The sequence below is a fragment of the Diplotaxodon limnothrissa genome, linkage group LG3, assembly GCF_057381915.1.
Source record: "Diplotaxodon limnothrissa isolate DT_005_m linkage group LG3, D_limnothrissa_male_GT1.1, whole genome shotgun sequence".
Lineage (NCBI taxonomy): Eukaryota > Metazoa > Chordata > Actinopteri > Cichliformes > Cichlidae > Diplotaxodon > Diplotaxodon limnothrissa.
In genome coordinates, this window is record NC_140598.1 from 13,591,038 (window position 1) to 13,617,368 (window position 26,331).

Sequence of the window (26,331 nt, forward strand, 5' to 3'; positions counted from 1 at the left end):
CCGCCTTTTCTGGGACAGTCTGAGAGCTAAATGTTAAATCCATCAGTTGCTACGTTTTTATCCAGTAAAGATTTGGAAAGTCTCAGAAACAACAATGATACCAGCACCGCTTGAACAGGCCCAGATTCCAATCATATCCATGTTAGGAAGCACACGACGTGATGCACGTGTAACCCAGACAGTTTTTAACATCTGCTGGTGTTTCACATTCAGCCAGAGGCCCAGGGTTAGATTGGATACCAGACAATAATAAAAGCATCGTTATTAGACTCTAGAGCTCGTTTATAGCTGACACCACATGTAGAGTTTAAGTTCACACAGAGACGATGACATTTTTCTAAAACCAGCAAACAATAAACAAGAAATGTAACAAGAGTTTCAGAAGAAGCTGTTTTACAGAGAAATGATTCCCTGAAGACAAAATTATTATTATCATCTTTATTTCTCCAGGTGAAAATTTAATTGAGATTAAAAATGTTGTTTTCAAGAGAGACCTGGCATCATGGCAGAAAGAGTCAGAAATACATCATAATTCAAACAAATACAAAATAGGAAAAACATCCTACATAAACTTCATAAAGTTTCATTAACAGACTTTGAACAATGAACTTCAAACTTCCCCCCAAAACAACAGAAACACATTTGAAGATAATGAATGACATTTATCCCTCTAAAGAAGGACTTAGACTACAATTTAATATGAATGAGAACATGTTCATAAATGGATGCAACCAAAGATTTCATCAATCCCTGATTTAGAGACAACAGAACATTTGGTTTGATTTCACAAGATAAGAATGACGACTGAGTTGGAAGATTGTTTTATGTTTAGTCAAATCTTTCATACATAAAGTCGGATTACAAAATCATCCCCTAAATTTGTTGTTTTATTCAAGGAATTGAAATTATAGAGAAAATCTGTGAAATGACTTAAAGAAAACAAACCACAAAAACTCTATGATGCTCTAAACCTCCTGGTTTAGGTCGGCAACCTTTCTGATGATGAGTGCATCTAACATTTCCTCAGAAGTCAATGTGCCATATGATTGCATTAGCAATAAATTACACACTATATAGAACCACTTCATAGGATTATATTTGTGCGCAGATGTTTGCAGCTATCAGCGAATATTTATCAGCTATTTTGAAACAAAGAAAGACTTTTTATCCATAACAGCAAATGAACTGTACAACAGAAAATACAAATGCTATTTATGGTCTCCTCACAACAATGATAAGGAAAATAAACTGGGCCAATATGTCATGTTTCTTAATACAGAGACACACATGTTAATGTGATCTCTGGTCTCCTCTGAGTGGGAGTTATTATAACTGACTGTAAAAAGTCAGCACAAGGAAAATAAACTCCACCTAAACTTGGTTTATATCTGACCCAGACAGACTGCAGGTCATAACTTCTTACCTGAAGTTCAGTTCACCTGACACTCGGACCGGCAGCCGCCTCGGGTCTCTGCTCCTCCTGCCTCCCCTTTCCCTCATCCACCTGCTGCCTCTGTGGAAGCTCCGCCATAGCCACCACCAAACAACTGACTTATTTCTACACATCGACCAGCATCCGGCCAATCCGCCATCTTTCATTGTTTATACCGTTACAAAAAAATAAAAAAACATCATCGGCCCATTAAAAACGAAAAATCACCATCAGTATGCCCGATGGCCAGTCCAGCTATGGTCGTGCCATCAGTTAACCCTTCACGTGGCAGCTGTGACACGCGTGCCCAGGGTTGCCGACCCCTGCTCTAAAGCATCTGATTTGGATTCCTGAGATCAAATATATTTTCCTTTGTGTTTGTTTTCTTCTCATTTGTGGCTTTAATGTAGTGTTACATCCTGTTTGTTTGCTTCCATCTGTATACATGTCCAGATTCACTGTTATGTTTCTATTCTTACATTGCTGTGTGATCACTGTTCCCTCTGCTGACTGATGTGACCTTTTGTATCTCACACTGATACTTGTCATATTTGTATCTGCGCCTAAAAGATAAAAAGTTTTCCACGCTAAAACACAGCTCCACCTCCTGCAGTTCTCCCTCTGAACCACTAGATGTCTCTGTTATGTAAATGAAGACGTGCAGCACAGCAACCACAGCAGCGCTCAGATCACACGTGTCCTGTTATTATGTATAAAAGCATGAAACAGGTGAGACAGGTGGGATCAATATTAATGTTGTGGAAATATATGAAAAAGCAACAGAAGAGTGAAAACATTTCGTGTTTCTAGAAAGATCTTTCAGCTCACAGCTGCTCACAGACTGTATTTACAAGTGACAAACTGCAACTCTACAGTACATCTACAGTATATATCAAATATATTCTGTATTCAAATCTATTGAGTGATGTTTGAAAGTCTTTCCAGGTGAGTTTGATCCAGGAGGGTCTGAAGCCAGAGTCAGACAGAGACTGTGCAGAGACTGTAGAAGGACAGAGCAGCAGCAGAGCAGTCCAGATACACTGATGATCCTCTGTCAGATCCAGAGGGACACACAGGGATGATGCTGGACTCTACATTGTGTCTGACAGTGGAGCTGTTCTCAGAGCAGTTCACTCTGCAGCACTGACAGTCATCTGCACTTCTTCTCATTCCTCTGTCAGTCACTGCTGGATGAAGCTCTCCTCTCCACCTCCCAGTAACATGGCCCAGTCAGAGCGTCTCTACACACAAGCTGCTGCTGCTTCAACCTCTCTGGATCATCAGGACACAGCTCCTCCTCTCTCAGCACACACACCGTCCTGTTTACCATCACCAGCTCCACCTGCAGAGAGAAGAAGGAAGAGCAGAGGAGATAAACGAGTGTTTCCAGAGACTCTTCATCAGCTGTCAGTCAGTGATGCAGCACATCCAGTATAAAGAGCAGCAGGGACTTCAGTGCTGGGACTGTACTAGGACTCATTGTTGCTTCACTTTTTCTAATCTTTGGATTTTTATTGAAGTTGATGAAAATGTTTTTCCCTCCTAGTTTGAGTTTGGACTTTCATTCATTAGAAGAACCTTGGTGTGTCCACTCTGAGCTCTGTAGGAACCCCAACAACAAGCCCAACAATCCAGATGGACGGTTCCAGCTGTTAACTGGAGGAATTCCATCCAAACATCTGCTCTCACTAAATTCTTCCTCACCTACAGACTGTGTTCTTCACTGCTTTAAACTTGGAAATGAATGCAGTCATTGGTCTGCGTGCTGCTTTGTTCAGAGAGCTGATTGGCTGTTGACAGCGTTTGATCAGAGCGTGTCAGCCGTTACCATGGTGACCATAAAGGTCAGAAACAGGAAGTGTTTGTGTCCAATCCTGAAGCCTGTCACCATTCTCCTCTCACAGCTTCACTGAGAAGCTGCAGCTTTACAGGAAACACTGGATCTTTGTTTCATACTGACTGTGTTTAGTACAATACTGCTGACAGCACCACCCACTCACTCCATCACTCTACTGACCCCAGAGTCTCCAGTCTGTAGTCTGGACTCTGCTGAAGATCAGACAGCTGCTTCACATCTGGATCCTTCAGGTTGTTTCCCCACAGCTCCAGCTCTCTCAGATGGGAGGGGTTGGACTTCAGTGCTGCTGCCAGATAATCACAGCTGATCTTTGACAAACCACAGAGACTCAATCTGTATAAAGAATGAAAGATGTAAGTTTATTAGACAAAGTGTGAGCTTGAAATCATTCAGTGTTTCATCATCTGTTCAGAGCTGAAGAAGGTTCAGAATGTAGAAGTTTAGAAAATGGAAACTCCAAACAGCTGAAGCCAACAGGAAGCAGCTTCAAACAGGAAACTGTGCAGAGTTTCAGACTATATGTCCTGATGCAGCCAGTTGGATTTTGGAGATTTGAATCTCTGTTCTGTGACTAAGTCCTTGAATCATTTCTTCCAGTTGGTCCAACAAGACAGACTAAGTGTTGGACATGTGTTGTGGCTCCATTAGGGGAGCTTCTAAATGTGATGTGATGGCCCCTCTGGGTCTGTCAGGTCACAGGACTGAAGAGAGCTCAAACTGGGCACACAGTTGTTCCAGTCTGGACCAAAGACTCTATACTGGGACTGAGGGACTGCTTTGACTGCACCCACTGGGACTTTTTAAAGGCTCATGTTCTCACTGAGATCATCGATTTCTACTTACATTTCTTTCTGGGAAAAATGGGGATTACTTTGGAAACAGGAAGTATTTTCCCCAATAAGCAGCCCTGGATTAGTAAATCACTCCAACATGTTCTCAGGCAGAAGAAGCTGTCTTGTTATGAGGGAGAGAAGAAAAAGATTGAGGCACAGAAACTTGTTGAAAGAGAGATAAAGCAGCTAAAATCAGGTGTAAAAGTAAAGCAGAGGATGAGCTGAATAAAGGACACTCAAGGCTGGCTTGGAAAGGAATGAAGTCCATGGTGGGGATGCAGAACAAGGAGCAAAGATGAATGTGATGCTGAATCAGCAGAAGACTTGGACTCATTTGATTCCAGCTTTGATATCATTGATTTCAATGAAGAGCTTTGTGATTGTAGCAAAGGGCTGGTAGCTCTGAGAGTCCCACTGATGAGGTGTTTGTGTGGAAATCTCTTAGTGGGACCAAAGAGAGAAAAAGCCCTGGTCCTGATGCTGTGGGAGGGAAATGATTGAAGTGTGCTGTGAGGAACTGACTGGGAGATTTTCACACATTTTCCAGTCCTCCTTGGAACAACAGGAAGTTCCCAGCATATGGAAACAAAGGTTAAGTGTCCTATAGCACTCAGTGATGATGGTGCTGTGGCCCCACCACCTCCACCTCTTTGTAAAGGAACTAACTGTAATCTGAAGCTTCAAATGGGACTAAGACTTCCTCCACTAGGTGGCAGTGTCTGATGAGAAAGTGTTAGTGGAGCTGGCCTGGAGTCAGAAACAGGAAGATGCAGGATTTGGGCTGAAATGGGGAAAAGTGGTTCGCACTAGTGCCTTAAAGCAAGAAGGTTGTAGGTTGAAGCTTGTTGGCCTTTCTGTGGAGGTTGGATGTTCTCCCACAGTCCAATGAAATGCTGCTTAGGTTCATTGGTGCTTCTAAATTGGCTGTAGGTGTGGATGTGAGAGAGTGCTTCTCTGTCTCTCTCTGTTGGCCCTGTGATGGACTGCTCACCTGTGCAGGTGGACCACGCCTCTTGCCCTATGACAGCTAGGGCACAGGCTGCAGCCCTGTGAGCCTAAGCTGAATAAACAGTTAGCAAAAATGATCCATAGATGGCCTGAAATCCCCCAGTTAGCAGTTTGGTAGATAGCTATGACATGCTAATCCCATCCAGCAGCTGTATTCTACCTGTAAGCTGATCCCTGCTGAGCCAAAGCACTTTTTCATATACAAATTACAACCTTTAATAGAAACCTATTGGTCAGCATCTTATTAGCCTGCTGTTAGCTTCATTCCACAGAAAACTGAGAGAAACTAACAGAGTTGATAAAGAATAAAGAGAAATGTGCTGATTTAAAGCCTTTGAAGTGCTTCGGATGATCTCTGTCCACTTCTGTCCACTCATTCATTCATGTAAGCTTTCTAATGCAGCTTTGATCTTCACAGTCTGCTTCATGAAACTCATTCTAACCCTGAATGTCAGAGTGTTCCTCCTTCTCTTTCCCATCATTCATGCTGGCAGTGGAGGAGATTTGGATGTTGGACTGTGTTTTGGATGATGTGTGTATGTTTGTGTTGGACTGCTGTCTGTAAAGCAAACGCACATTTTGCTTTGGATTTCAGTGTCAGACAGACTTTAAGGTGGAATGAAGAGTTGGAGAGTTTCACAGTGAATTATCCAGTGGAGGATTTTTCTTCTTCTTTGAAGGTTTGAAATGTGAACATTGTTCTGCTGCAGTCAATGGACTAAACCAGAGAAGAAGAAAACAGACTTTACCATGAAGATCCTCAGTGTGGATCAGTATAATATCAGCCTGATGTCTGCAGTTTAGTGTCAGCACAACTTTCACATCATATTCATCTCAGCACAACTAAAACATGCTGACTGACCTCAGAGTTTCAAGTCCACATCCTGGACTCTCCAGGAAACCACACAGATGCTTCACTCCTGAATCCTGCAGCTTGTAGTTGGAGCTCAGGTCCAGCTCTCTCAGATGGGAGGGGTTGGACTTCAGTGCTGCTGCCAGATAATCACAGCTGATCTCTGACAAACCACAGCCCCTCAATCTGTATAAAGAATGAAAGATGTAAGTTTATTAGACAAAGTGTGAGCTTGAAATCATTCAGTGTTTCATCATCTGTTCAGAGCTGAAGAAGGTTCAGAATGTAGAAGTTTAGAAAATGGAAACTCCAAACAGCTGACAGAGTTCATACGCCTTTGTCAGGGTCAAATTCAAGCAAGACCATGTGAAAATTAAAACACATCATCCTAGGTGAACTTAAACACCTTTGTTCCCCTTTTGTTAAGACATAGAAAAGTACACCACACAAAAATACTGCAAAAGGAAACGGTCGCCTTATATACATAGTGTATAAACTCAAAATGCACATTTCACTTCAAATTAAGATTAAGGCTTTGAACAGATCACATAGTTCAGTTCAACATATAAGACTTTAAGAATGCACAAGCATCTACTTAAAATCTATTTAATTTATCATCCATGATATTATTTTGTACAATTCCAATGTATTTTGTTCATCTCCCTTAAATAAACAGGCAGTCTTAAAGTATGAAATATTCATATACAAACACATATAAATGTGTGTACTGTCTCAGTGGCTGATAGTACCCCACAGGCCTCAGTGTGAGCTTGAAGACATTTATAATGTTTAAGTAGTTTAATGTGCAGGTGCTGACGATAAACACATTTTGAATGAAAGCCGGGGAACTTTGGTAGCACAGAAACAAGTGGCTATTCTTTGTGACTATATGGATCACTCACAATACCATTATTTCACACAAAGGCACCAAATTAATACTCAAAAAAGCTGCAGCAATACACACAAATATAAACAGTACTTGGTGACAACTTTGCTTTTAGCCTTTAACCCTTCTTGACTACTTTTGATGTGGCCTCTATATTTTACCTTTAAAAACAGTTTATCTTGCCAATCTGTTATTTTCTCATTTTGACCAACTGTATCAGCACAATTTATCTAAATTCAGACAAAATTTAAAATACACGTAGAAAGTGATATTTTGACTGTAAAAACCACACACATGTTTAACGAATCATCTTCATAACTTGAAATGCAAATAGAGATTGTACATTTTTAAAAATACGCACACGTTTTGCAAACAACAAAGTTATATGGTACTATTTACCAAAAAATGCAGCCAAGGCTCAGACGTTTTTCATATAATCATTTCAAACTATTTACAGAACAATCAGGTGTCAAACAATAGTTTGTGTCACTCTAACACATATGAGAACAGCACAGGGATAAACCTGCAGGTCTGACAGCAGGTGTGTCACTCAGCGTTTACACTGCAATCTGCCTTTGTTGGCTTTAAGGCAGCAACTGTGACGATCACTAGTAGAACTGACACACAAAACAAAACAACAGCTACACACTAAATACACAAGACAACAAACTAACTTGAGACCAAACACGGTAAACGTCACAAATCTCTCACGTATCAAAACTCTCTCTCTCTTTCGCTCACTCGCTCTCTCTTGCCGGTCACTCCTAAAACTTCCCCCTTTTGCTAAACAACCAAATGTCATGTTTCCATATCATTTTTGATTGGTCGACATGGTACATTTTCCCACCTATAGGGCTTTGGAGCGTGATGTCACGGGAGATGGGCCACGCCCCCTTCCGCCATGACAGTAGGCCAGCCAAAGGATACCATTTCAGCTATGGATCGTACGTGTTGTGTTGTCGGTTGCAACGTTAGATCACACGATCGTGAAGGCAAGAAGCTGGATAACGGGCTCTCTTTTCATCGTTTTCCATCCTGGAGGCAACGTGAGGGATCCCATGTATCCGATATTACTAAACAAAGACGTCAGGCTTGGATTGCAGCGGTGAGACGAGCGGATATCGAGTTCTCTGCAATCCCCAGCTTTTTGTTGGTTTGCTCACGGCATTTTCTTTCCGGTGAGTTCTAAATTAATTCATATCACTCTTGAAAGGCTTTTAGTGTTATTTTCAACGTGCTGAGGTCATAGATAATGAGATAAAACATGCTAATGTGTGATGCTGCAGAACCACATCATGTCGACTGAGTAGCTTATGATTTGGCATTATTGCAGGCAAACCAGCATATGAAATGGATGTAACAAATCCAGACTGGGCACCAACACTGCACATGGGGCATGACGACATACCTGTATCAGACTCGGACCGGCACTCAAGGCGTACGCAACGGAAGCGAAAAAGAGCACCCATCGGAGGTAAACAACCCCCCCCCCCCTCTAAAAACATACTAAATTGCTATCACTGTACACTAATCCGCACATAACTTCCAGATGAATCACACACCTGTCATTGGAATATTGGTGTACATTTACCTTATGTCTAATTTTATCTTACAGGCTTTCGTTATGCAGCTGCAGAGTCTGAAGGTGTGCCCCGTGCAGAAGTGATTGATGAAGATCTGACAGAAGACCAACAGCAAAATCACAATGTCATGGAGGCAGTGGACAGCAGTTGTGTTGGACAAGTGGAGGTTGAGGTACCAGCTGCAAATGTGGATATACTGAAGAAATGTAAACCTTTTAAAATGATGACAGATTACAAACTCTCAGCTGTGTCTGTAATCAAACCTCTGTAACTTTGCTTCACTTCAGCAGCATCAGCTCATGTTCACATGTTGATTCATGGTTTGCTTCAGTTTTTGATGGACTGCAGAATATTTTGAAGGTTATCTGCTATAAAAAGCCAGAACAGGAAAATCTGCTTCATGTGTTTCTGTTTGATCCTCAGTGACTTTGACACAAAGGCCTCTGCTGTGATGATCACACCTCTGATCAAGTCTCACAGTGTCAGCTTTGTTTTTATACATATGGATATGTGCTGATAAATGATCAGAGTTATAATATTTCCCACTGTCTGCTGTGTGCCGTGACCTTTGACCTGCTAAAGACAGTCAGCTGTGGATTATTCATTGTTGTGTCTGATACTTAGAACTGTGAGGAAGAACACTACACAGTTAATCAGGGTCCCCTCTCTCTGAATCAGGAAAGGTGGGCAGGCCGCGTGTGGGCCGCGGGCCATACGTTGAGTCTCACTGTTTGAAATGTGAACATTGTTCTGCTGCAGTCAATGGACTAAACCAGAGAAGAAGAAAACAGACTTTACCATGAAGATCCTCAGTGTGGATCAGTATAATATCAGCCTGATGTCTGCAGTTTAGTGTCAGCACAACTTTCACATCATATTCATCTCAGCACAACTAAAACATGCTGACTGACCTCAGAGTTTCAAGTCCACATCCTGGACTCTCCAGGAAACCACACAGATGCTTCACTCCTGAATCCTGCAGCTTGGTGTTGGAGCTCAGGTCCAGCTCTCTCAGATGGGAGGGGTTGGACTTCAGTGCTGCTGCCAGATAATCACAGCTGATCTCTGACAAACCACAGCCCCACAATCTGTATAAAGAATGAAAGATGTAAGTTTATTAGACAAAGTGTGAGCTTGAAATCATTCAGTGTTTCATCATCTGTTCAGAGCTGAAGAAGGTTCAGAATGTAGAAGTTTAGAAAATGGAAACTCCAAACAGCTGAAGCCAACAGGAAGCAGCTTCAAACAAACACAACAAAAGAAAAAACTCTGAATGTTTCACATTAAAGTCGTACATTTCTCATAAAAACAGGACAAAGACTTGAAAAAGTCGTGTTTTTCCTTCCAGGAACCACAAGGCTTCACTTTTAAAGGTGAAGTGTGAAAGAAATGGACATATTTGAAGTCCAACACCTTTTTCCAGTCACATTATTAAAGCAGACAAACTACAAGCTCATTTTCATTCCAACAAGTCATCTTCTGACCTGGACTAACAACACTGGTCTCTATGTGCAGCTGGCTGTGAGACCAGTGCTCAGGGACCGTCTACAAAGTGCAACACTGAAAGAACATCACACACTAGCTTTGTCCCAAAACGTCGGCTGCATCCTTCGGAGGACCCGGTATTCGCGGTCTACGTGGGCCGGGTCCTTCAAAGACCGAAAAGGCTGGAAGTGCGAGGCTGTGAAATGGGACGGTCGAGCCTTCAGATTTGCGTCACCGCTGTGTCGGTGGAGTTTAATAAACTCGGCCGTCTGCTCCTTGCTATCTAAAATATAACAGGACACTGGCGTAAATTCTCGACCGTCTCACACTTCTGTTTAATCAGTTTCCTGTTTAACGTTTATTCAGCTGTGTGAAAATCCCGGAGGAACTTTGATCTCAGCCAAACCGATTTACTCCGGAACAAATAAAACACAGAAAAAAGGCAAACAATTACATTTTTAAGTTATCCGAGTGACTTATATATCATGTTTAACCTGAGTAGCGAAAGAGCGGGGTCTGAAAACGATGAAGCCGGGCGTCCGCTGCTCTCGCCGGCTGGAGTGACCATTGAACCCCCCGGCTTGCTAGCGAGCGGGTGGGGAACAGACGTCTCCGAAAACGTCGGCACACTTTTGCAAATATGCGATGTCTTGATAAACCAAGCAGATATTTGAAGTTTACACAGCTACTTTCTCGCCTGAAAATATGTTAAAAGTTTATTTTGTGACCCAGAAAGATTAATAAGAGTAATTTGAAAACTTAGTAGCAGCCGCCATTGTTGGCAGCTGAAATTTGGCTGGGCCGCGCTATGAATTCTGGGATATGGTGGGCCACGAAGGACACACCCGACGAATCCTTCAAATTCGGGGAAATGAAGGACGCATTTGTGCATTTGCATGCGCAAAAGAAGACTTCACACACAACACGCTCTGTTTAGACCCAGAGCAAAGAATATTGTTTGACAGATGACCCTTAATATGAAGACTTCGGACTTTACGTTTCCCAATTTTTGCTTTAAGTTATTTTGTTATTTACATAATAATGTAGATAACCTAATAATGATCCTTATTGCTGTTTTAGAGGAGCGGTGCTTCAAAGGATAGCTGCAGATTTCTCTCAGAATCTGTAGATTATACAGTACAAATAAAATGTTCACGTTTCTCCAACGTTGTCTTCCCAACAGTTTCACTGACATCTACACGGGATGGCCAGGAAGCGTTCGCGATGTCTTATCGGGCGCTGATAATTGGCGTCTGTCTTGTGTTGGTGACGTAAAAGACGGATTTAATGCGACATGACCGTTCAAACAGCAGTCGCTTTCTAAAACATCGGATATGTATCGGATTCAGTACCACATACGAAAGTGACCCAGGTCGGATTTGAAAATATCGGATTCGCGACGTTCACACTGTCATAGCATGATTGGATATGGGTCGCATAGGGTCAAAAAAGTCAGATTTATAAAGGTCAGAAAAATCTGATTTGATGCGCTTTCGCCTGCAGTGTGAACGTAGCCTTACTCTCAAATCCTCCCTAATAACAATAACATAATTACACTTTAGCCACAAGAGGGCAGCAGCATTAATACAAGTCACATGTATATAAATGTACAGTGATTATATTACAGTGATTTTGACAAAAACAAAACAGAGGTTCATGGCAGTGTGTTTTCCATAACATACCAACCAAATTAAATAATAAAAACTTTATAACTTACAGAGCTTTTTTAGAGACTTTGACCACTGGCAGCAGCCTCAGAAGAGCCTCCTCTGAAGCAAAGTATTTCTTCAGGTCAAACACATCCAGATCTTTTTCTGATGACAGTAAGATGAAGACCAGAGCTGACCACTGAGCAGGAGACAGTTTATCTGTGGAGAGACGTCCTGATCTCAGGGACTGTTGGATCTCCTCCACTAGAGAACGATCATTCAGTTCATTCAGACAGTGAAACAGATTGATGCTTTTCTCTGCAGACAGATTCTCACTGAGCTTCTTCTTGATGTACTGAACTGCTTCTTGATTGGTCTTTGAGCTACTTCCTGTTTGTGTCATGAGGCCTTGCAAACGAGTTTGATTAGTCTTCAGACCCAAGAGAAAACGAAGGAACAAGTCCAGGTGTCCATTGGGGCTCTGTAAGGCCTTGTCCACAGCACACTGGTAGAAGTATTTCTTTGAAGATTTTCTTGTTTGAAACACCTTCCAAGTTGTTTCTTGCTCTTCCAGCAGATTGAGTCCAGAGTTGATGAAGGTCAGGTGGACATGAAGAGCAGCCAGAAACTCCTGAACACTGAGATGAACAAAGCAGAACACCTTGTTCTGGTACAGTTGTTTCTCCTCTTTAAAGATCTGTGTGAACACTCCTGAGTACACTGAGGCTGCTCTGATATCGATGCCACACTCTGTCAGGTCTGGTTCATAGAAGATCAGGTTTCCTTTCTGCAGCTGATCAAAAGCCAGTTTTCCCAGAGACTCAATCATCTTCCTGCTCTCTGGACTCCAGTGTGGATCTGTCTCAGCTCCTCCATCATATTTGACCTTCTTCACTTTGGCCTGAACCACCAGGAAGTGGATGTACATCTCAGTCAGGGTCTTGGGCAGCTCTCCTCCCTCTCTGGTTTCCAGCACATCCTCCAGAACTGTAGCAGTGATCCAGCAGAAGACTGGGATGTGACACATGATGTGGAGGCTTCGAGCTTTCTTGATGTGGGAGATGATCCTGCTGGCCTGCTTCTTATCTCTGAATCTCTTCCTGAAGTACTCCTCCTTCTGTGGGTCAGTGAACCCTCTGACCTCTGTCACCATGTCGACACACTGAGGAGGGATCTGATTGGCTGCTGCAGGTCGTGTTGTTATCCAAAGGCGAGCAGAAGGGAGCAGGTTCCCTCTGATGAGGTTTGTCAGCAGCTCATCCAATGAGGTGGACTTTCTTGTTTCAGTCAGGATTTTAGTTTTGTTGAAGTCCAAATGAAGTCGACACTCATCCAGACCATCAAGTATGAACACAACCTGGAAGTCTTCAAGCCTGCAGATTCCTGATTCGTTAGTTTGATTAAAGAAGTGATGAACAAGTTCCACCAAGCTGAACTTTTTCTCTTTCAGCACATTCAGCTCTCTGAAAGTGAATGGAAATATGAACTGGATGTCCTGGTTGGCTTTGTCTTCAGCCCAGTCCAGGCTGTATTTCTGTGTTAAGACTGTTTTCCCAATGCCAGCCACTCCCTTTGTCAGCACTGTTCTGATTGGTTCGTCTCTTCCAGGTGAGGCTTTAAAGATGTCTTCTTGTCTGATTGTTGTTTCTGGTCTGTCTGGTTTCCTGGATGCTGTTTCAATCTGTCTGACCTCATGTTCATCATTGACCTCTGCAGTCCCTCCCTCTGTGATGTAGAGCTCTGTGTAGATCTGATTCAGGAGGGTTGGGCTTCCTGCTTTAGCGATGCCCTCAAACACACACTGGAACTTCTTCTTCAGTTGGGCTTTAAGTTCACGTTTACAGAGTGGAGCAAATATTTCTGAAGGTAAGAAATTCAGAAACAAATATTATATAATAAATATCATAGCCTTTCAGTACCCTGAAAGGATGAATGTCTATTGGTCCATTTCTTGAGCTATTAGGAAAGATCAATATTCAGTCTTTAGAGAAATTCTCTTACTGCTCTGCAGATGGTCAGCCATCTCATGCTGCTTAAGTCTCCTCAAGAAGTGGAGTGTGATCTTCAGAAATGCTTCTCTGCAGCTCTTTCTTTCATCTTCATCCTCTCCTTCAAACATCTCCTCATCCTCCATCTGGCTCTTTAAAGTTTCTGGGTGATCTGGACTCAGAAGCTTCTGGATCTTCTTCAGCTCGTTCTTCACAAACATGGTGATGTTGTCTTCCAGCCACTGGAAAAGAAGACTATATGAATTACCCAGTGGTAAATGGACTGGTTCTTATATAGCTCTCTTTGATACTCTGTGCACACAAAGCATTTATACAACATGCCTCATTCAACCAAGCACATTGTTCTATGCTTAAATACTTTCTTTCACACTCTGATGGATGCATCAGAGGGCAGCTTGGGTTTAGTACGTTACCCAGTACATTTGCCAGCCAGGGTTTGATTCACAAACCTAACTAGTAGCTGACCTGCTCACCTCCTGAGCTACAGTCACCCCAATCTGACTGAAATCATGGAGCCCAAACTCTGACTTATGTTGGACACACTGACAATCCTCTGGTCCACAAAGTGCAGCATAGAGGTGACTGAAAAGAACAAATGTAAACGTAGTACTACAAACCATAACCACAGAGTCCAGGTGTGTTTGATGTTGCTGTGCAGACTGACCAGTGGAAACCTCTGCTCTCTGCTGGTCCACTCTGTGGAGGAGTAATGTATAATTAGCTCATGTTATGTCTGTCCACACACAGACACAAGCTAAAGGTCCATGAAGTGATGTTTGGATGGGTTCAGTCAATCAGATGACTGTCATGGTGAGGCTTTGCTAGTCCTGCTGATCCCACTGAGAATTAACAACTCAGTTTCCAGATGTCTGTAGTTTTCTGCTCAGTTTCTTTAGTCCCAACAGCTCTTACCATCTCCTGCATAAAGCTTTCCCTCCATGCTCAGATGCCCTGGAACAAGGTGCTCTCTTTATATCAGTGACTGGTTTAAAGGGACAACTTGCAGTGCTCGCCAAACTTTGTGTCAGCAAAAGTAGTTCTAATGTTTCTTACATTTATTACATTTTTTTACATTTTTACACACACAAATCAATGAACGCAAAAACATGAACTTTCCAGATATTTTGTTTCACAATGTTACAAAACTCAGTTCACAACTACACAGTCTGATTTACAAGTACAAAATATTTATGACCACAGTTTGAGCCGATGTATGTCCCGAGTCTGTGGACTCAGTGGTTTTGTTTTGATTGTTCTTGTCTTTTGTTACAATTTCATTCTGATTAAGATTTTCTAGTTCTGAGGTTTTGGTTTCTGTGTTCCCTCTGTACTGTGTTAGTATTGTGTCTCTGTGTTCACTTCCTGTTTTATTTTGACAGTGCCATGTCCTATGTTAGTGTGTCTACTTTTGCTTCCCCTTGTCTGGTTATGTCCAATGAATCCTGCTGTGTCTCCCTTTTCTCATTCCCTGATGGCTCTTTTGTGTATATGAGCCCTTTGTTTTCTCCTGCTTGTTGCTGGTTCGTCTGTGTTGTCTCCCCGTGTCTCCGTTTAAGGTTTCAGGTTAGTTTTTTAGTTTTTCAGTAGAGGTTATCTTAGCTTCTGCACAGGCCATCTCCACTGCACTTCACCGTTTCAATAACGCTCACTCACTTCACAGCAGTGTCTGCATCTTGGGTCCTTTATTAAATTCAACATGGCTCGCCCCGCTAGCCGTGACATAAGATGTGAAAACAATATCCAAAAAACATGAGGGACAAACAGGGAATAGTTTTAAGGTGCAGGGCCAACAAACTGAGTCTAGCCATGAACTCAGAGTTGATTGAATTACCATTTTGAATTGGCTGATCTGAGCAATCAAGTCTATGTTCACTTTGAGTTAAGATTATACGTGATTGATGTAAAATAAAAAAGCCATCATCAGCAACTGATTCTGATTTAGCAGGTTTTCAAATCTAAACGGTACCCATCCCTAGCTGGCTGTAGTTAAACCTTTACTTAAAAAGCATCCCTAGACCCAGCTGTCTTAGCTAATTACAGGCCAATCTCCAACCTGACAATCCTTGAAAGAGTAGTTGGGGGGCGACAATCAGAGGGGCAGTGTGATGATCTTAGGTTACGAACTACCGCAGTCAAGTCATTAAGGGAAACGGGATCAAACTGCTCTAAGACAGCTGAGCACACAGGAGAAAGACTCGGATCTGAGGCAGCAGTCGGCGAAACAAGAGCCCTAATAGATAGAACCTTGTTGTTAAAAAATGCTAAAAAGAGTGACGCTGAAAAACTAGTTCATGCATTTATTACTTCCAGACTGGACGACTGTAATTCATTATTATCAGGATGTCCAAAAACTCAGTGAAAAGCCTTCAGCTGATCCAAAATGCTGCAGCAAGAGTCCTGACAGGGACTAGAAAGAGAGAGCAGATTTCTCCTGTTTTGGCTTCCCTTCATTGGCTGCTCCTCACATACAAGGTCTTAAATAATCAGGCCCCATCTTATCTTAATGCTGCACCACAACACCTGATCTCTGGTTTCCTGACCTCTTCAATCCCACTTTAATACTTGACTAAACTCATTTTCCTGTTTAGGTGTTGAGGCAAAGCCGTCCATCTACAATGCAGGCAACAGCAAACGGAGCTATTTTTGATTCCCTTTGGGTTTTTTCTACTTTTGTGCTACAAAATGTTCAAGCTGATTAAATTCATTAGAATAAAAGTTCAGATAATTCTCTCATATTAATGTTGGAGGTAGAAATTCAGGTAACTTTGCACAAAAACTGGCAGAAATTTCCTTCAAAGATGGCGTTTTTACTTTAATACTGTGAGTACATTTCAGAGCCTGGACTCTTTTACCTTTACTTGAGTAAAGAAGCTGAATCATTATTTCAGCTTTAAGAGGGTATTTTAACACAAACATCAGTCCTTCTACTTAAGTATGTTTGACACTTTGTTTAATCATCATTTTTAATGATCAAATATAATTATGTTTGTTATTTGTGGATTTTAAATGTCCTTGACAGAGACAGATGATGATCATTATCCTGCACTGTGCTCTCAGGTTTGGTCGAGCTAGCACAAAGAATGGCTATGTTGAACTTCCTCCTGGGATCTACACTAAGAAGTGAGTCCAACATTAGCAGGGTCTCTTTCCTTTATCTGATTCACTTTAGCATTCACAGTCACGTGAAGCTTGTTATTAACTCGATAAGTCAACCCAGGGTTTCAGCTGAGCGTTCACATGAAACACATGGTGTTGGCAGCATCTGATCAATCATATTCATGGAGACGTGTATCAGCAACAGAGCAGCTGAGTTTGCAGAAGGAAGTCAAACTAAACCACAGGAACAATATGAGGAGATTACACACATAATAAAATACTAGCAGTAACACAGCTGCTGCAGACAAATCAGTCGTGTGATCGTGTGTGAGAGGAGAAGGACTGTAAAGGAGTTTGGTGTTAAAAGCTCTGTATGAATGTGGGAGACTTTGAAGGGCTTTAAAAAGGCCAATATAAAATAAAAGGCAGCAAAATTGCTGAGTGTGAAAGTCACCAGACTTATCAGACCTCTGTGATTAAGACCTGTAAGAACACCTGTTTGTACTTGTTGGCATTATATCAAACACACACGTATATTAAGCCTTTGTTTGAACTCTGGTTGAATTTGTTACTTTCAGACTGTGAAACATCACAGAGGCTGCAGCTGCAGATCTTTTATTCACCTGGAAATTTACTTTAAATGTTAGATGGAAAATGTATTGCTCAGTTTAACCAAAGTAAGAACAAGAATCCATAAACCTTCATAAAGACAAACATCTCCCAGAACATTGAGCTGCTGAAGTGTCACTGAAGGGAAAAACTATTTGTCCTCCTCCATCCAGCAACACCTGAAACACCTGAGTGGAAGCTCCTCCCTACACTGTGTTTGAAGCAAAGCACAAAGGAGACACCTGCTGGAGCAGCTGGAGTCCTACAGACACTCAGCCTCTTCACTACACAAACACCTCCTACAACATCCACTCTTTCCACTCTGACTGCTGTGTTTGTGGAAACACTCCAACACACACCGCTTCACATACCAACATAGAAATGTGTGAAAAAGAGCTGAGCTGATATTAAACATGAGGATTTATTCAAAAATACAGAGTCAGGAACAACATCTAGACACACATTACCTCTCAGCAGCAGAAGAACAGCCTTTAAAGTTTGCACCAACACCCTTCGACCTGTTGCTCTTTAAGGAAACACAGCTGGGTTCAGGTCCAGGAGATTCTGGCCTCTTATTGATCCTAAAAGAAAAACAATAAATGTCACAGCTTCATGAGACAGGAAGGAAAAACTGGAAATATTAAATTAAAGACATGATGAACAATGTGAAACTCATAAAAATAATGTACTTACTCTTTGTCACATAACAGTCTTTTGTTAAAGTTTGCACCAACACCCTTCGACCTGTTGCTCTTTAAGGAAACACAGCTGGGTTCAGGTCCAGGCTCTGGATTAGTTTCAGGGTTATGTCCAGCTGAGCCTGGTACGCCCCACAGCTCTGGGCTTTAAAACAACACACACAGAGGTATGAGTGTGAATAATGATGGAGCAGTGATGTGAGTGCTGAGCTGTGACATGGAGAAGAGTCATGGACAGTTAGAGATGGTCATCTCACCTCTGAGCTTTGGTCTGGCTCTCATGTTCCCCACACAGAGTGCTTTTAGAGGGAGGGACTCCCTCCTCTCTGTCCTCACACTGATCCATGCTGCTCAATTCACATCAGCTCACACACACTTTCTACCTTCACCTGCAGAGGAAACACAAATCATTCATGTGCACATCAACTGAGAGCTGCAGAGGTCGTGTCTGATGTGTTGGACTAACATCCATCTGAGACGCAGCTTTCATCAGTTCACTACAAAAAGTGTCACAGAGCCCAGTTCAGCCTCCAAATCCTCCATTACTGTAGTCCTACAAAGCAGCAGGTCAAACATGGCTGCAGAGAGCAGCTTTATGTCAGTAACCATGTCCAGGACCGAGCTGACTGCTTACAGAGTTCATACTCTAACTGCTAGCTGCTCTGCTAGCTAAGCTAACTCAGTAACAGTGACTCTGACAGCAGTTACTGTGGAACAGCGGCCGAGCTCAGGACACATTCAGTGTGTTTAGTCTGAGTCCTGGACTCTGATTCAATGGATTCAATCCAGCTCAGAGTTTCATGTGTTCATCAGAATAAAATACATGTACTAATATAACAGAAGTAATGCTCTGAATGCATGACTGTAATGGAGGATAAATAAGGTTTTTACAGCCTGAAAGAAACATTCAGTTCATATATTTGTAGACAGTGAAGCAGTTTTTAATACTGCAGCTGTTTCCTTCACCTGTGTGTGTGTGAGCCACACCTTCATGTGCTGCTTTAGAAATATGTGGTCTGACTGCTCAGACTGAGTCTAGGAGGAAAGTTCACACGCTGGAGAAAGTTTTGTTCCTAACTTTGTCAGAGTTCGGCTCCAAAGACAAAGAAGACGGAGCTCACAGTCTGTAGATGGTCCTCAGTGTGTGTGTGAAGCCAAGAAAGCACACAGGAGTGTGTTTATGTCAGCAAATCAGTGTGTGTGAAGAGTCTGAGGGAGTGTGTGAATGAGACTCAACACTGAACAGTCCAAGAAAAGCGTCTGGACTTCTTTAAGTTTAACTTAAAGAAGTCCAGACGCTTTTCTTTTTGTCTCCATAATGTCTCCATAATGCTGCAATGTTATCTGCCCCAGAAACACTGTGCAGAAGCTCTGATGGTGACACAGAAAAGTCACAGTGGAGATACTTCTGTCCACCTTTGATTAGACTCATTATAAAAAGGAAACAAAGTTTGAACACAGTCATGTTTCCAGTTCACTGACTTACATTTATTCCATGGACACTCACTCTAACCTGAAGCACAGCTACAACCCAACATTGTTGAGGCCTCATCTCCTCCTTTCCTGACTGTAGAGGTTAAATATGCAACAACCGACAAATAAAAGAATTTGGTTCATTTCAAAGAAATTCACACGGCGACCAAGTAAAGTAACCGTAGTAAAGGAGACAACATCCCGTTGATGGTGGGATTATTTGAAAGATTTGCTTTAGTCACGTCACCAAATGCAGTTGAACCACCCGTGGATCCATGTTTGACCATTCTACCACTCTGAGCTCTGCTTTTGAATCATTTTATTATTATCATCATTCATTTATTCATTCTTTGGAGGGGGGCTATTTCCTAATGCCGCCCTAATAAGCTGATGTTCAAGGGGAAATATAACAGAAACTCTTTCAGTGTTATTCATTAATAAATTAACAGATAAACTGTGAAGAAGAAACAAACTGAGATTTAAAGGAGAGAGTGAGAAACTTGATCATCCATCCTCATAATACATGTTTATCAGTATCTGCTGTGACCATACTGCAGTAATAACTACAAGTCTACATTTCTGTGACTGTTGATCAATCACAGCAGGAATCTGAGCTCATCTCTGCACACAGAGCAGCTTCAGCTCTGGGATAAACTGCTCGCTTCACGTCCTTCTCAGCTCACAGACACTCATCCTCATATTTTCCTTTAACATTTGATGGTATAATTCATCTGAGTTTACACTTTATCTGCATAAATACAGAAAAACAGACCCAAACACCAGAAACCATCAGTTTCACGATCAACGGGAAGTGGCTCAAACGTCACAGTTTCATAACGTCACCCTGAACTCCACTCACGGAGTTTCTGTCGCCATTGTAGTTTTTAAAGTCCCGTGATAAAGGCGGGTCTTTCTGTGAATCCGCACGCTCATTGGCTAATAGCTCGAGATTGACACATCGTTATCCAATGAGCGTGCGGGAACTTCCGACATAAAGTTGTTTCCTTTGAAAAACCAAAGTCTGATTATTTTTGCCTCCACTGACGGAGCCTGTTGTTCCCGCCACAGAGACACAGTAATGTCAGAGCGGTGTTAACACTCACCCTGCCTCAGCACAGCTCTCACTCTCCTCCTGCTCTCTCACACTAAACGGAGGCTCAGCTAAACTCACTTCCTCTCTACTTACAGGAAACCAGCGCTCAGAGGAGCCGACCGGCCTCACATTTCACCCACAGACACGAACAGCGTGGAATTATTTTATGTCATAAGAAGAAACATATTCATGTTAACACTCACCTGCCTCAGCTCCACCTTCCTCCTCCTGCTTTCACTTTCACTGCTGCTCCCTAAACACAGAGGATGCTGGGACTTGTAGTTGTTTCCTTCCGGTGCGGTCTTCCTCTTTGTTTGTTTGTGTTTGTGTTCAAGTTATTTCGATCATGTAAACATCAACAGAACACGTGAAGCCACACAGAGTTTGTATGTCGAGGTGGGTAGGAGGGTTTGAGGGTTTGGGGAGGGGTCAGAGGGAAGAGGTCTCTCAGTCTTGACAATCCACATTGATGGCATTGCATCTTTCAGCGTGTTTGTGGGTCGATTTGGATGCTCCAGGTGTGAGAGCAGCCACTCAGCCTCTGCTGCAGATGTGTGTCACAAGTTCATCTAGTAGTGAGACGGTGGCGCAAGATGGCGAGTTGAGCAGTCGCACGAATTAGGAGCTCGTTGAACTTGTCCCAGAATTTACTTTGTGTTCGTTATTGTTTCCACTCGAAAGTAGTAAAATGACTGCCCCAAGTATAGTTAAACCTGCTAAATTCAAACTCGACCTCAAAAAACAAGAAACAACATCGCCATGTGATGGAAAGGAAGACAGCAGAGAAGGAACGGATCATGACTACGTAGAAAAAACCTTGAAAAAAGAGTGGACGAGCAGCTAGCTGACCTGAGTGTGCAATGCAAGCAAGCTAGTACGATGCTAGCCAGCCTAGCCAAAGCGGTTCAGTTCAACTCGGAGGAGGTGAAAGAATGTAAACAAAAGGTTAAAGAGTTGGAGAGACGAAACGAGCAGTTGACCAAAGATAACTACGATCTCAAGGAGAGAGTGTGAGAGCAAGAAAGGTACAAAATGAGGTGGTGCCTCCGGATTAAAGGATTAGAAGAGAAAAGAGATGAAGGTGTCAGATCGCTGGTTATTGGAATTCTTGGCAAGATCGCACCTGATATGATATCAAAGCTTGAAGAATCTGTGGATGTGGTGCATAGAGTTGGGAAGAAGATTGAGAACAAGGTCCGACATATCATCATTCTGTTTGCTCTGAGACACGTGAAAGAGGAGATTTGGCGTCGCACCAAAGATTCGGCTGTCTGTAAGAACGGCGGTTTCCACTTCGCTGAGGTACTGCCGCGGGAGGACTGGGAAGAGAGGAGGCGGCTGTGGCCGCAAATTGAACAAGCCAGACGGGCTGGGAAACGGGCCTTTTTCCGGGGTCCTCGTGGATACATCGAAGGACGGAGGATCATCGACGTTGAATGAAAGACTTGATGTAAGACTGTATACAGTGGAATATTATTAATGGGACAAAAGAGTTCTACTTAAAGTTAAAGGTTATTAGTCACTGAGTTGGTGACAAGTGTTACAATTTAAACTCATGTTTATATATTTTTCTTTTCTTTTTTTAAAAAAAAGTTATTTTCTTAGCATACTCTTATTATGGTTCACTCAAAAATTTCTTTTGGTTCATTAAACGTTCGGGGTTTGAAGGAAATTGTTAAGAGAAAGGCACTTTTTTTATTTTGCAAGGGGCAAAAATGTCACTGTCTGTTTTTACAAGAGACTCACTCTGTGGATGCCGATGTTACCTTTTGGGCTAATCAGTGGGGAGACAAGATTCTTTTCAGTCGTGGATCTAACAGATCTGGAGGTGTGGCGATTTGTTTTAATAAGTTCCCAGGGGAGATTATAACATATAAAGCTGATAGTGAGGGTCATTGGTCAACTGCAGCTTGAAGAGCGAAGGTATATTTCTAATTGTTACAAATCTTTATGGACATAATAACGAAGGTCAAAATAAACGTCTATTGGAAAATCTAACAAATGTTATTTCAGAGTTTAAAGTTATGTACCCCACAGATTACATCCTAGTAGGAGGAGACTGGAACATGACCTCAGATGAATGGATGGACAGATGGCCTCCTCGCTTAGGAAGGAGGCAACAGAATAACATTATTGAGAACTTTTCTAGTGATAATAATTTTACAGACATTTGGAGAAGTTTGAATCCTGGAGTTAAGAATTATTCATGGTTTAAACCTAATGGAGAAAGCAGGTCAAGAATTGATTATTGGTTAGTGAGCGATGACATTTTGAGGTGTACTTCACCATCTAAAATCTCCAAAGCACCCCTATCTGATCACTGTTTCATTGATCTTGTCTTAGAACCAACAAGGATGAAACGTAGTAGCAGGGGATATTGGAAATTTAATGCCAGCCTTTTAAATAAGGACAAGTATTGTGATAAAATTAGACATAAAATTACAGATATAAAAAATGATGACTCAGTAGTGGGTAATATACAGAAATGGGAACTTATTAAATTCAAAATCAGAGAATTCACTATAAAATTCTGCAAAGAACTGAACAGGGAAAAACGGGAATATGAAAGTAATTTACTTCGTGAAATAACTCAGTGCTGTAGTAAAGAAAAACTAAACGTGCAAGAAAAGAATAAATTGATGGAGTTACAAACTAAATTAGACGATCTTTACCTAGAGAAAGCCCAGGGTGCCTTTATAAGATCGAGAGCCAAGTGGATTGAGGCAGGTGAAAAGAACTCATCATATTTTAGTAAGCTGGAAAAGTGCAGACAGCAGAGAAATCTAATCTCAAGCTTGTTGATAAATGGGACTGAATGTAAAGATTTCAGAAAGATTGGAAAAGAAGTCTTCACTTTTTATTCCAAATTGTACTCCTCAGAATATTCAGCAGCTGATTCTGATAGTTTCTTTGATAAGATTCATAATCTCATCCCATGTATTGACAAGCCGTTCAAAGATCTGTGTGATTCAGAGCTTAAAATTGAGGAACTGGATTTGGTGGTCATGAAAATGGCATTAAACAAGTCCCCAGGGACAGATGGACTCACTACTAATTTTTATCAATTCTTCTGGAAGGACCTAAGAACTTTATTGTTTGATGCATTAAAGGAATCGATAGAGAAAAAAGAAGTGATGCCGAGCACGAAACAAGGGCTGATAACCCTGATCCCTAAATCGGGTAAGGATAAAAGAATTTTAGACAATTTAAGACCCATCACCTTACTAAACACTGACTATAAGATCCTGTCTGGAGCTGTAGCTGAGAGGCTAAAGAAAGGCATCTCAAACATTATCAGTGAAACACAATCAGGTTTTTTGAAAGGAAGACTAATTCATAACAATATTAGGCTGGTTTTGGATCTCCTTGAATACAGTGAATTAATCCAAGAGAGAGGGTACATCCTGTTCTTGGATTTTTACAAAGCATTTGACTCAGTTGAACATACGTTCATATTAAAAACTCTGCAGTCTTTTGGTTTTGGAGAGGAATTTATCAATGTTATAGAGATGCTATATAATGACATTAACAGCTCTGTTTTGCTAGAACATGGTACATGTTCAAGGTTTGAGGTTAATAGAGGGATAAGGCAGGGATGTAGCAGCTCACCACTTCTGTTCATCATGGTTGCTGAGCTGTTGTCTATTTTGATTAAAAACAGTCACATTAAGGGGTTAACTGTGATGGGTGAACAGATAATAATCAGTCAGCTGGCAGATGATACCACCCTGTTTCTAAAAAATGAGGACCAGATTCCTTTAGCCTTGCAGGCGATCAACCATTTCTCCAAAGCTTCTGGCCTACAGCTGAATATTAATAAATGAAAAATTCTAGCTCTGCATGAGTGTCCCCTGCAAGCAATAAATAATATGCAGATCAAAAAAGAGGTGAAGTATCTGGGCATTGTAATTTGCAAGGATAAGACATCAACAGAAAATAAGAATATCTGTACCAATATAGAAAAGTGTAAGTCAATTTTAAACAGGTGGCTGCAAAGGGACATAACTCTGTTTGGGAGAAGCTTGCTAACCAACATGGACAGTCTGTCCAGACTCATCTATCCAGCCTTTTCTCTGCCCATACCTCCAAAACTAATTAAATCTATAAATACTCTTAATTTTAGGTTCATATGGAGGAACAAATGTCATTATATAAAGAAAAATGATGTGATTAAGAATTATGAAGAGGGTGGGGCTAATGCCACTGACTTTGATGTTATGAATGGTGTACTAAAATTGAAATGGTTAAGATCTTTCATTAGGAACAAAAATTCCTTTTGGAACATTATTCCCAATGTGATTTTTGGCAAAATGGGTGGAATAGACTTTTTGTTACGTTGTGACTTTGATTGCAGTTCGTTACCTGTTAAACTCTCAGCTTTCCATCAGCAGGTCCGTCTCTACTGGAAATTAATCTATAAACATAGCTTTACTCCTCACAACACCCCTATATGGAACAACAGGTATATCCGTTTGTGTAGGAAATCTGTGTACGTGGATGAATGGAGATCTAAAGGGATTTGGGCTGTAGCTCATTTTATGGATGATAATGGGGTCTTACTAAAACATGAGACGTTTTGTGAGAAATTTGATGTAAGATGTACTGCTAAGAGATATAAATCCCCAGTGAAAGCCATCCCAGTCCCTTTGAGATCAATGATAAAAGAAGATATTGTGCACTCTAAAATTTCTCCTGGACTGAGGCAGCTCTGCATAGCTGGAGTTGAATTTGGTGACAGCAGGTTTACAAACAAAGTGATCAGGAATATTTTGATAAATGAAATTTGCCCTAATCCGGTTAAAAGAAATTATATCCTGAAAGAATTTGAGACCATGGAGGTTAAGGCGATAAGACAAAAGTCTACAGGGAGTGCAGAATTATTAGGCAACGTCCTTTCCTTTGGCAAAATGGGTCAAAAGAAGGACTTGACAGGCTCAGAAGAGTCAAAAATAGTGAGATATCTTGCAGAGGGATGCAGCAGTCTCAAAATTGCAAAGCTTCTGAAGCGTGATCATCGAACAATCAAGCGTTTCATTCAAAATAGTCAACAGGGTCGCAAGAAGCGTGTGGAAAAACCAAGGCGCAAAATAACTGCCCATGAACTGAGAAAAGTGAAGCGTGCAGCTGCCAGGATGCCAGCATAGGAAAATTGGGTTGAACAGTGAGACTGCATTTGTGGGGTTTAGAAACATCCAGAGCATCGCAACAGAAAGGTAAATAAAAAAAGTAAGAGAGAGAGATAAAGAAATAAATAAACTAATAATACATAAATGAATAGAAAAATAGAAAACACACATGTAGAAATTGTCACATGTGAAATTATTTTTGGAGAGAATCAGAAGTGAGACAGTTTGAATCCACAGTTCAGCGCAAAGATGCAGGAATTAAATCTGATTATAAAAACACATCGAGGCAACGAAGACCAGCTTACACTCAATATTAATATGAACACACAACATACACGCAATGAAGACCAGCTTACACTCATGAATGTGAATACATGACATAAATGCTGAATGGTGTAGATTTAACACACTTAAAGGCTGAAGCTGAGGAATAACTCAGGAAGTTGCAGGACAATAGAGGGACTTTTGTGACAAGGAAAAGGAGACTGGGAGGACCAACCAGGGATTAGAAGCTTAAAGCAGGTTTAAAATAGTGAATTAGAAGTGGTTTCCAGCTGATTGAGCAAAAGAAGTGACGACTGTAGAAATAAAAATAAAATAATAATAATTGAATTATGCAGCAATGTTTTGAATATGCATT

At 41.5% G+C, this 26,331-nt stretch overlaps 2 protein-coding genes across 3 annotated transcripts in view; both read right to left on the bottom strand.

Annotated features, from left to right (window-relative positions):
* LOC146634600 (protein NLRC3-like) overlaps nucleotides 1-26,331 on the bottom strand; it is a 720,577-nt gene that overhangs the window by 51,442 nt on the left and 642,804 nt on the right. For both annotated transcript variants that reach the window (XM_085377952.1, XM_085377961.1), the window contains one exon: nucleotides 5,994-6,170. In XM_085377952.1, the coding sequence (XP_085234078.1) occupies nucleotides 5,994-6,170 (177 nt within the window). The remainder of the gene's footprint in view (nucleotides 1-5,993; nucleotides 6,171-26,331) is intronic.
* Nucleotides 11,652-18,345, bottom strand: LOC146634601 (protein NLRC3-like). The gene is made up of 5 exons (XM_085378279.1): nucleotides 18,257-18,345; nucleotides 17,769-17,882; nucleotides 14,220-14,292; nucleotides 13,589-13,763; nucleotides 11,652-13,447 (listed from the first exon to the last, which is right to left on the bottom strand). The coding sequence occupies exons 1-5, from the start codon at nucleotides 18,343-18,345 to the stop codon at nucleotides 11,652-11,654; spliced, it is 2,247 nt and encodes a 748-aa protein (XP_085234405.1).